The 12,500-nt window shown below is 44.9% G+C and overlaps 1 protein-coding gene across 1 annotated transcript in view; it reads left to right on the top strand.

Annotated features, from left to right (window-relative positions):
- The window catches only part of gata4 (GATA binding protein 4), a 29,635-nt gene extending 17,737 nt beyond the window's left edge, over nt 1-11,898 (top strand). Inside the window, 3 exon segments of the mRNA XM_048250157.1 lie at nt 5,145-5,226; nt 11,194-11,327; nt 11,700-11,898. Of these exon segments, the coding sequence (XP_048106114.1) occupies nt 5,145-5,226; nt 11,194-11,327; nt 11,700-11,825 (342 nt within the window). The 3' untranslated portion in view covers nt 11,826-11,898.
- Nucleotides 11,899-12,500: the final 602 nt, after the last annotated feature.

Here is a 12,500-nt window from a genome sequence, read left to right as displayed (position 1 = left end):
CCAACGTGCTTGATGTTAGTGTGTCAGGTTTTACACCGCGGTAACGTAGGGTTGCCAACTTTCTGATATGAAAATAAGGAACGGGGGTTTCGATAATACACTTCAGTACACCCATCCACTTCAGTTAGTGTGTGTGTGTGGGGCTGGTGTTTCGATAATACACTTCAGTACACCGGCATCCACTTCAGTTAGTGTGTGTGTGTGTGTGTGTGGGGGGGGGGGGTGTTTTTCGATAATACACTTCAGTACACCGGCATCCATTTCAGTTAGTGTGTGTGTGTGTGGGGGGGGGGTATTGAAATTATGTATGTATTATTGTACTAAATAGTGCATCATTTTACAAAATTGTGAGCTATTATTTACTAAAATGCGCACATAATATACTACATTCTATAGCCACTAGCCTACTCATTTTCTATCTGGTGCAAAACAAGAATCATTTCGATGCAAAAACACTTGATAAAGAAATAACTGTTTGTAGCCTATTATACTCAAACCAAATAACTCTGAAAACTGAACTGGCGGATATGCTGTCATAGAAAAAATATATTGAACATCACAAGCAGCTCCAGAAGCTCTGAATTTGGTGAAGCCTTATTTTTATTTCTGGCTTTTTGGCTATTCTGTAGCAAGTAGGCTAGCCTATTTGTTTATCTTGCAAAGATGCACTGTAAAACTCATGACAAGACTTGTCATCACGCCACGCTATCAGCGTAATATACGTGACTCACAGTGGCTCAAACGAAAAGTGCATTCTCTGTTGGGATAGTGATGACAGACAAACTGAGAGGGATAAATGACAGCAGCAAAGTTTCCCTTTATTTCATACAAATCGTATTTTTCGTTCATAGTCTAACTTATAATACTGATCTGTCATGGATTTGCACAAGTTGATTCTCAATAATACGAACAAAATGCCGTTCGTTATCAGTTCAATCTGGAACACATCTTTTTCCTTGCAAACACGGGGCGATTCATTATTTTGGAACAGTTGGCAACCCTAATGCGGTACGCCTTGTCTAGTTTCCCATTAAATTAGTAGAATCGAAATGTGCCCAGATGTCCGAAGCTTTGGGTGCGTTTTTAATTACTCCGTCTATCGCGGTCATCTCCCTCCGTCATCTTGATTCTTTAGTGTTGTTGTTATGCTAGCTAGTGCTGCCGCTTAGCATGTAGCTACAGGCTGCGCATGTCATTACAACGTTGCTCCGGAAATGCCCCCAGAAGTGATTGAAACTTCACAACATTATTGTCCACTCAAGGCCAGAAAATAAATAGTGACATAATCGATTATGGCACGTTGCCGCATCGATGCTGAATCGTGCATGCCCCGCATTGCAGTGCATCGCCGAATCGATTATTGTTGACACCACTACTATCTAGTGAACCAGCCCACATCTCCACCAGTTTAGAACCGAACCAAGGGATGCGTCATCAACAATGGGTGTTGCATGCAAAACAAAAGTTAATGAGATGCATAAACCGGAGAATAGATAGAACAGTTGTCCCGTAAAGAACGGCAGAAATTAGCTGTTTAAAATGCTAGTCATCTTCTGCAGTGTAATGCTAGTTGACTAGTTTTGTTTACTCATGGCAACAGTTGCTAAGGACGGAAAACTCATGCTGTTAGTCTTCTCTCCTCTGAGCGGTGAAGTGACACGCCCACTCCAGTTCACAGGAAGTGACACGCCCACTCCGGTTCGCAGGAAGTGACACGCCCACTCCGGTTCGCAGGAAAAATAATTATTTTCAGGTTCAAGCTCTGAACCAAAGTACCATGTTCCGAACCGTTTTTTTGTTTGGTCGAAATGCTCCCATCGGTACAGTGTGTGTGTGTATTCTAGTATTCTACCACGGAACCCTCCTGCCAGGCTGTGAGGGTCAGACACATGTATACGCACCACCGCATCCCTTATGGAATCAAATCAGACTCAAAGGCTTTGTATGTGTGTAATCACCACATGAGACTGTAGAAATGATTTCTGTGAAAAGTAACTGTCAATATTAAAAATATGCACTACACTTACAAATCTGTTCTACGGTACAGATCTGTTTTACAGCTACAAATCATCCTACAGTTACAAATATTTGACCATTACAAATATATTCTTTAGTTTCAAATCAATGCTCACTTACACAAACCTGCCCTACAGTTACACGTAACAGCTACACTAGTGCGTTAGCCTAGAAATCTAGACGCACCCTAGCGGCAAATTAATTTGCTCAGCCTGTACGTCTAGTATCAAATCATAGGGATTTCTATTGGCTGACGCCGTGGACTTCATCCAATCACAGCCTATTTTGTTAGAGTCTTATATGGGCTTAACAGGATAACGACATCCCGCGACAGTGAACAACAAGGAAGGTGGCTATGGAACGAAGAGCGGTTGTTTGAATCGGCGTTGGCGTCAACTTTGGAGGAGTTGGACTTGTGCTTTTCTTTGAAAGTTGAGCAACACAATGCACTTAAGTCATTCCTTTCAAGAAGGATGTATTTGCCGCTTTGCCGACCCGGATACGGATATGGTCAGAAGGGCTGGCCTATTGCATGCCTAGGCAGTTTGAAAGACAATTCTCTGCCCGCCCCTTGGATTAATCGAGGTGAATGGTTCGATTCCAGACTATACATTTCAATGATATAGGATGGCCCGCCAGGCTACTAGTGTGTGTGTGTCCTCATGAGTTTTTATCTGTGGACACCAGTGTGTGTGTGTGTGTGTGTGTCCTTATGAGTTTTTATCTGTGGACACCAGTGTGTGTGTGTGTGTGTGTGTGTGTGTGTGTCCTTATGAGTTTTTATCTGTGGACACCAGTGTGTGTGTGTGTGTGTGTGTGTGTCCTTTTGAGTTTATATCTGTGGACATTAGTGTGTGTGTGTGTAGACAGGGGCGTCATGCAAGGCAAAATTCATGGGGGTCATGTTAGAGGGGGGCCAGAGATTTCTCCCCCGGAAATTCTGAAATTCTGGCTGCTAAACATTCCATTTCAATGCAGGTTGGGAGGGACAGAAATACCTTAACAGAGCAAGCAGCAGCCCTCCTCTATCTGAGAACTAAGCTAAAGTATCTATTTTGTAAGTTAATGTAAAACAGACAGGTTGGTGAAAGAACTGTAAGCTCAAATTCAGCTCATTAAAGTGTAAGCTCATTAAAGCATGTTTAGACACACATATTTACACTTAGGCGTACTACACATGATTTTAAAAACCGTACCATTGCAGTTGTTATGATTTGATTGATATGTGACCTAAGAACAATCTTACATCTTACGTCTGAATTTGTGGTGCTCAGAAATTAAATTTTAATCTTAATTCATGTGATGAAGGACTTTGAAAGAAGTTTGACAGGTTTCAGTGCTGAGTAAGGTAAACACTAAATATTTGCATATTTTACTACTAGTAATATATTTTTTTATTACCATTATGGCAAGCAATAGGCTAGGCCTACCTCATTTGTAAGTTGCTACCTGCAAATCATGAGCAAGTGACCTGATAATAACCTACGTTATGAGCACATGAGAGAGACTATTATACTTTCTTGCCCTCTACATCACGGTCACACATAGCTATCCTATGTATATAAAATCTGTAGGCCTCCTTTTGAACGGGTAGCCTATCCCTTTTCACTTCATGGATTAGCTGCCAGATACGTGAAGAGAACAAGTGGAGAAACATCCAACGCAATGCCTTGGTAGGCCTAATGTTATTAGGTTGGATTTTGTAGTCACTGCAAATGCAACACCCTCGTTTCTATGAAACTGAAAACAATTGAACCAGGAGACTTTGCCAAATATTTTTAATATTTGTAAGAGTAGCCTAGGCTACATTATACACCATGTACAGTATAGGCTAACGTTAACGTAATGCTCTGAATTCGCGGCCAACATCAAATCCATAGTTCTAACTTTTTGATCACCAAGTCAAAATTTCCTGGTTAACCACAAATAATTCCACTAGGCTACTTTTTATTGCTTAGCTAGACTACTTACCACTTCAACACGATTGACTGTATCTGTTTAAACTGTAACTGTAACAGTTCAACTCTTCAAACTGTAGGCTAGTCTAAAGTTAACTGTAACAGTTCAACACAAGCAAAACATTGCAAGCTCAATGCTTGCGGTGTGAGTTGTTACGGGAACATACACAGACACCAATTTTAGGAAAAGGGCTGATGTTGACCGGTCTTCAGCTATTTTGGTACGGTTTATTACACATCCAGAAGAATACATTTGAGTCGTTATGGGCTCTGGCTTATTATGGAGCATATAGGAACAAAGTTATGATCAAGAAAATGATCAGGGAGGAAAAATCCGAGAAGGCACGTGCCCCCTTTACCTCAATGGGCATGACGCCACTGTGTGTAGAGAAGGGTTACCTGTGTGTGTGTAGAGTGTGAGTTACATGGCTGTGTACTAGTGTGTGTGTGTGTGTGTGTGTGTGTGTGTGTGTGTGTGGAGCCCCCTTTACTTCAATGGGCATGACGCCACTGTGTGTAGAGAAGGGTTACCTGTGTGTGTGTAGAGTGTGAGTTACATGGCTGTGTACTAGTGTGTGTGTGTGTGTGTGTGTGTGTGTGTGTGTGTGGAGTGCCCCCTTTACTTCAATGGGCATGACGCCACTGTGTGTAGAGGAGGGATACCTGTGTGTGTGTAGAGTGTGAGTTACATGGCTGTGTACTAGTGTGTGTGTGTGTGTGTGTGTGTGTGTGTGTGTGTGGAGTGCCCCCTTTACTTCAATGGGCATGACGCCACTGTGTGTAGAGAAGGGATACCTGTGTGTGTGTAGAGTGTGAGTTACATGGCTGTGTACTAGTGTGTGTGTGTGTGTGTGTGTGTGTGTGTGTGTGTGTGTGTGTGTGTAGAGTGTGAGTTACATGGCTGTGTACTAGTGTGTGTGTGTGTGTGTGTAGAGTGTGAGTTACATGGCTGTGTACTAGTGTGTGTGTGTGTGTGTAGAGTAGGGATACTTATGTGTGTGTGTGTGTGTGTGTGTGTGTGTCAATAATCACCCCCCCCCACACACATACACACACACACAGACACAACAAACACACGCACACCCACACTCACACTGAGGCGCTGGCTATTGTAGAAGTGGCTTGTGATGACCTTGTGACGACCTTGTGATGACCTTGTGATGACCTCAGGTGCCGCGCCCACTGGCCATGAAGAAAGATGGCATCCAGACTCGCAAACGCAAACCCAAGAACCTCAGCACGAACAAACCTGGTATGTGCCACAGTACAGTACACACACATACACACACACACACACACACACACACACACACACACACACACACACACACACACACACACAGAATCAGACACACACACACACACAAACACATACACACACACACACACAAATACACACACACACACACACACACAGAATCAGACACCACACACACACACACACACAGAATCAGACACCACACACACACACACACACACACACACACGGGACGGAGCACCCTAGACTTTTTGCCGAATCGATAAGTTCCGGCACCAGTGTGAATGGGTCAAGGCGGAAAGGGGAATCTGGGCGGGCATTTCACTAGTTCACATTCTGTAATTTGCAAAAGATATAATAGCGTAATAGAAAAGCATGTTTGCCGAAGTCTCTGGCCAGGGTCCTGAAGTGAATAGCGGGATGGTGCAGGCAGGAGTCATACACCCCAAAAACCCTATAGCCAGGACCACGCAAAACAAATTCAACGGGAGAGCGCAAGGTGCTAAGATATTAGTGATAGGCGTCGGAGGACCACGGCCGAGAGTTTGGAGCGCCTGATCGGACAGACCGTTATTTGCCGCGTTGGTGGCACCAAAAATAATTAGTAGAGTAACGGCCTGCTGGGATTCCGACTGGCGTTAGAACAGCGTTAGAACTGCGTTTGAAACCAGAAGCGAGTAACGGAGCGTCCGGAGTAACGGAGCGTCCGGAGTCTGGAGCAAACAGGGGATCTATCCGTGCGATGGAAAGATGAAATGAGCAAATTAGTAGCCTATAGGGCTGCAGGGGAGAGTCGATCTTGAATGTGACAGCCCAAAAACATGGGCAACATCAACATCTAATGCACCCCAATAAGGACATTAATTCCATAGCCCAACCAGGGCTGCACATTTTGCGGAAAAAGCCCGATGATATGTGTAGAAATGAGTACCTCCAAAAGATGCTGCTAGCCCCACGATAATTGAGAGATAGTCATTCAATTCGTGGCGCCTCTGAGGGAACACTGAACATATAACCTCTGTAAATCGCATGAAGGCTACCGCGAACTCAGGGAAGGATAAGACGCTTGTGGCGGGGCCTGTAGACTTAAGCGTTAGCGTTACTGGACCGCACTCAATGTCCCGAGTTTGGTATAGATTCGGCAGAGACGATAGAAGGGAAGGCATATCGATGACAAAATTTGATTCCTCAGTGTAAGAGACACAGGAGGAGGCTCGTTAGCGGGGGCGTGCTGTGGGGAAGCTATATACGCTGCTGAGTCCAGAGTGTAAGCGGGCAAACGGAGAGAGGCGCTGGCCTCTGTCGAACCCATATGGGGCACAGAAACATGGGAATAGTCAGTATTAGAGCCCGACCGATAAAGGATTTTGAAGGCCGATACCGATACAAATATTTGTTGATTTAAAAATCCGATATTCCGATATATCGGCCGATATTACATATTACATCATCATTATTTTTTAATTACAAAAAATAATGATGACATTATTACTATCATCATCATTTGTATTATTGTTAAACAAGATAAAGGTTACTCTTAAATGTTTGAGTGTGCGTGTGTAATAATTAGTCCCTATTGCCTTGTAAGCTACCTTATAATTACAATGTCAGTTTGCTTATCCCTTTACCTGCACTTTTAAAATTATTTCCATCAAGCTACATCAAACCATTTTCAATCATCAGTTGCTGCCTGCCTTCTAAAACCTACTATTTAGTGATCTAAATCCATTATGTAACTCGTTAATGCTGCAGCTGAACGACAGTCTGAAACTCACACTTGGCGTCATTGGATTTCCTGCGTGTAAAAGAAAAGCTAACTTTTATGCACAAGCTTCGTTTGCACAAGCTACGTTTGATACTTTTCTTTGTCTAAATGTTCACTCCCTCACAAGTCTAACTTTACATTTTACAATGCAGGGACTGTAACTACAGATATACTAGTTATAAATCATTACTTTATTTAGGCAGAACAAGTTCGTTGTGGTTTCCAAGCTCATTAATGTTAACGTTAGCGTCTTCCACTGATATTCATGGCATTAGCTAGCTTTGTGGTTAGCTAGTCTATGATGAGCCCTTATTTAGCAATGGATAATGTCATACTGCAAATTGTAAAACTTACGCTTTCAAAATAACAGGCCGGGGAGAGATGATACGTCTCACTGCTATAACTGTCACGCTATTAAAGAAATACATCTTCAGTCACATTGTCAAAAGTTAAAAGGACAGACAGTCAACTACACTGTAACAACGTAACGTAATTACTATCTAATTCCGCTTCACTCTCAGCTTATTTAACAGCATCAAAACTGGACATTGTTTTCACAAATTTTGTCATGCTTATTTGAGTTAAGAGAACTGATGGGAATGTTCTTTTAATTGTTATTTCAAGCAATGTATGTCTCGTAACCAAATCACCATGAACACACTTCACTGATGATCTCACTCGCGGATAACTGGTTCTCTCTGCCCGACTCTGGCTGGATCAGCAGGTTGCAGGATGTGTGGCGCAAGTACACGAAGTGTTGCCAGCAGGGACGGTGTAGAGTGCCCTCTGGTGGACAAACTATACAACGCCAAAACTCATAACATGGTTGAAGGGTGTTTCGTCCTTTTTTATTTTATTTTTAAAGTATTAATTTATCGGCCATTATAAATGCCGATACCGATAGTTTGGAAAATGCCTAATATCGGCCGAATCGGTCGGGCTCTAGTCAGTATATGGGTTACTGGCTGACTGAGTGTGAGCAGGGGGAAAAGGCTGAGGAGATACCGAGACGGGATAGGATGGTGGTACCAATTCAGAGAAAGAGGGGTGAGGGAGAACCAGGGACGCGGTCCCTGGCTGGGGGAAAAACGCGGGCTGGAACGCGGTCCCTGGCTGGGGGAAAAACGCGGGCTGGAAGATGATGGGGGAAGGGAAAGGGTCACTACGGGGGAAGAGGGAGGAGGTCGCTACGGGGGAAGGGGGAGGAGGTCGCTACGGGGGAAGGGGGAGGAGGTCGCTACGGGGAAGGGGAGGAGGTTGCGCAGCACCTGGGTCTGCAAAGAGAAAAGTGGGGAGGGTTGATTAGCTGGAAAAAGAAAGAGGTCAAGAGTAGCGAAGGCAAGGTAGAGGGCTGCACGCAGGCTGCCATAACTTGCTGAGTTGAAAACATGTTGCATGAACAGAGGGGGAGAAGCTGGAGGAACGGAGGAGAGGAAAGAGAAACTGATTGTTGGAGAAGGCAAAGTAGTTCTGGTTTTCCCTTTGCGAACGAGGGAAACCGGGATCCCCGCCAAGATCCAACTCTCTGCTCTAACCAAAGAGATGGCCTCACAAGGAGTAGTTCTTTCTTCGGTCGATGCAGCCGGATTTGGCTTGTTATTAGAACCAGGCGAGCTATTGGATGCCCATGAAGGAGCTGGGGAAGCCAGTCTGCGTGACCGGCGTCTTGGCTCCAGGGGGAAGGCAACTTGACGCGGCCGCCCACGACTAAGAACATCAGAAGCAGGAAGAGCAGGTGGAGTGGGTGGAATACTGGAGTATGTAGATTGAGCTCCATTTTAGCTGCGTTGACCCGCGTCTTGCGAGCGGAGTATGTAGATTGAGCTCCATTTTAGTCTTGCGAGCGGAGTATGTAGATTGAGCTCCATTTTAGTCTTGCGAGCGGAGTAACGCTGATGCTGCAACTTCGGCAGGTAGACTGTGAATAAATAGCCTGACTGACTGAAGGAGGCGGAGAATAAATAGCCTGACTGATTGAAGGAGGCGTGGCACATTCCGTCATGCTCCTCCCAAACTTTCGTTTGTAAACGCCGTTTGGATGCACCAGTGTGAATGGGTCAAGGCGGAAAGGGGAATCTGGGCGGGCATTTCAATCCTATGTCCAGCCCACCACAGGAGATTGCAAAAAAATCTAACTGATCAAAAGCAGCAATAGCAGAGACAGCACATTATGTCAATCTTTAAATTCACAAAGTCTCCAGTCATTTAATGTCTGCTAGAGTTGACTGTAGCTCGGAATGCAATCGGTTGCCATAATAGGCTATCCTAAAATCCAGCGATAAAACAAAGCATGAACTCATGAGTGTCTGTCTGCCCTATATGTATATCCTCTGATTGTAATGCTTATCTAGGCGATATTTGTAACATTTATTTTGTATTTGGCCTGTTATAAAATCATGTAGGCCTATTGAACAATTTAAACACATTGTGAACCCCAAAGTTGGAGACATGCATAGACATTGCTGCAAATTTAAAACCGGATTACTCTGGAACTGTACATGGGAATGCTTTACACTTTTGTGTTCGTTAAGGTCTGCTGTTTATTCTGATATATGGTTTGTCATGTGTTGAGGGAAAGTTCACGAAGTATTCCACCAAGATGAATGGGTAGGGAGACGGGCACAGAAAATATGATTAATTCAAGTTACTTTTCTCGCGAACCGTTTACCACAACAACTAACCACTAACATTGTTTAAAGGCTGAGAAAAAGCTCTTTCGCAGGATACATGTGATGTCTGTGATGAATGTTTACTCGTGCAAGTAGTTCAGCAAATTTGGGTGGGACAGAAATACCTTTACAGAGCAGCAGATCAGGCCATATCAGCTCTGGCTCACATGATGTAGGCTACATGCTTTAAATGCATTATCGCTTCACTACCCAACACGCCAACAAGAAAGAAAAGAAAAAGAAACCAATGTGCTTATGTCGCGATTCCGACAGGCCCAGGCCTAGAGAAAAGACAGCTATGGTAACCTAACAATTAGGATTTGCTTTGCTCACACTGCCGTTTGGTTGTCCCAAACTTTGAGATTCATCCATACCGATTAACTGAATCTTATCAACCCGAACTGCGAAGGTGTTCCAAAACAGAGTGACAGGATGCAATGTCAATAATCTCACTGCCTTTGGCATAACTGCTAACAGTGTTTAGGCCTACTTTTCATGACGAGCACTAGGCCTACACTTTTATGATTTATGACTGAATGGAACGCTATGCTTTTAAGCCAGAACTGCTCATCACGCCGTAGTGAGAAAGTTTACACCAATCATCATCTTCTAATGTATCCTTATGTTGAGATGTCCATTCTCTTTGCCCTAGGCTATCATTTTGCAGCTTAAGCATGTTTCAATTAAGACAATACACAAGCTATTTTTTATTGTTGTAATATTGAATGAATTTCATCAATTTAATTTAATTTCATGAATAAATTGTACGCACAGTGCGCATAGGACTACAGCTGGCGGCGCCATCGACCAAGGCCACAGTAGCCTGTGAACCTCCTTGATTTTCAAAGGAAATCACGCAAACTAAGGCAACTTTTCTTCAATTCCCTTCCAAATTACTTTTTATTGTCTGAAGACATCTATCTAAGAATCTAACATTCTAAGCAAACAGCAAAGCAAATGCAAGCTAACCAAAGTGCAGTCGGTTCTCCCGCCATAGTTTTGGAAATCGGCACACCTTCTGCATCTGAAGGCTGCCCACGATAATAAGGCCTACGACTATCACTCTACACCCCTGTTCATCGCCACATTTTAATTTGCTAGCTGATCCTGCCTTGAAACCCCCAAAATGCCGCATCATGTGAACAGATCAGCAGGCCGGCAAATTTTCAACTCGCTTTTAGACACACTTTTGCAAAAAAAGACGCTCCTTCTTCCCAAGAATTTAGCTGGGATTCTGTGTGAAAAGGCCTACAGAATCAGACACCACACACACACACACACAGAATCAGACACCACACACACACACACATACACATACACAACCACACACACACACACACACACAGAGAAATAGACACCACACACACACACACACACACACACACACACAACCACACACACACACACACACACACACACACACAGAATCAGACACCCCACACACACACATACACATCTCTACTGGTACATTTCTGCTCGGCACTTGTTTTGTTAAATGAATAAATGTAAATGTGGTTTGATTGACAGGAACCCCGGCCATGGATAGCCACACCCCCTCCAGCACTCCCAGTTCCAACCACAATGTAGACGATGAGCCTCGACCAATCAAAACAGAGCCAGACACACACACACTCTACACACACCACCACCTGCACACACAGGTGAGTCATGCGCACACACACACACACACTACATACACCACCACCTGCACACACAGATTAGTCATGCACACACACACACACACACACATACACTTTTACATAGACATACAAACACACACACACGCTCACACACACACACACACACACACACACACACAGACACACACACAGACACACACACACACACACACACACACACAGTTTTACATTGACATACATACACACACACACTTTCACACATACACACGCAAACACACACACACTCTCTCTCTCTCTCTCTCTCTCTCTCACACACTCACACACACACACACACACACACACACACACACACACACACAGTGCTAGTGTAACGTGTCCTGCTCTCCTCCACAGGTGTGCCCAGTCCCTGGGTACCTGAGCTCTCCAGCGGGCAGTGCCACTCTGAAGCTCACACCCAGCAGCCATCCTGCCCCAGCCAGCGCTAAGAGCGAACCCTGGACCAGCCTCATACTGGCCTGAGCACACACACACACACACACACACACACGCCTTGGACCAGCCTCATACTGGCCTGAGCACACACACACACACACACACACACATACATGCCTCTGGACCAGCCTCTTACTACTGGCCTGAGCACACACACACACACACACACGCCTTGGACCAGCCTCATACTGGCCTGAGCACACACACACACACACACACACACACGCCCTGGACCAGCCTCATACTGGCCTGAGCACACACACACACACACACACGCCCTGGACCAGCCTAATACTGGCCTGAGCACACACACACACACACACACACATACATGCCCTGGACCAGCCTCATACTGGCCTGAGCACACACACACACACACATAGACATACACACACACACACACACACACGCCCTGGACCAGCCTCATACTGGCCTGAGCACACACACACACACACACGCCCTGGACCAGCCTCATACTGGCCTGAGCACACACACACACACACACACACACACATACATGCCCTGGACCAGCCTCATACTGGCCTGAGCACACACACACACACACACACGCCCTAGACCAGCCTCATACTGGCCTGAGCACACACACACACACACACACACACACACGCCTGGACCAGCCTCATACTGGCCTGAGCACACACACACACACACACACACGCCCTGGACCAGCCTAATACTGGC

Source organism: Alosa alosa, chromosome 8 (assembly GCF_017589495.1).
Source record: "Alosa alosa isolate M-15738 ecotype Scorff River chromosome 8, AALO_Geno_1.1, whole genome shotgun sequence".
NCBI lineage: Eukaryota > Metazoa > Chordata > Actinopteri > Clupeiformes > Clupeidae > Alosa > Alosa alosa.
This window is presented reverse-complemented; position numbering and strand designations above follow the sequence as displayed.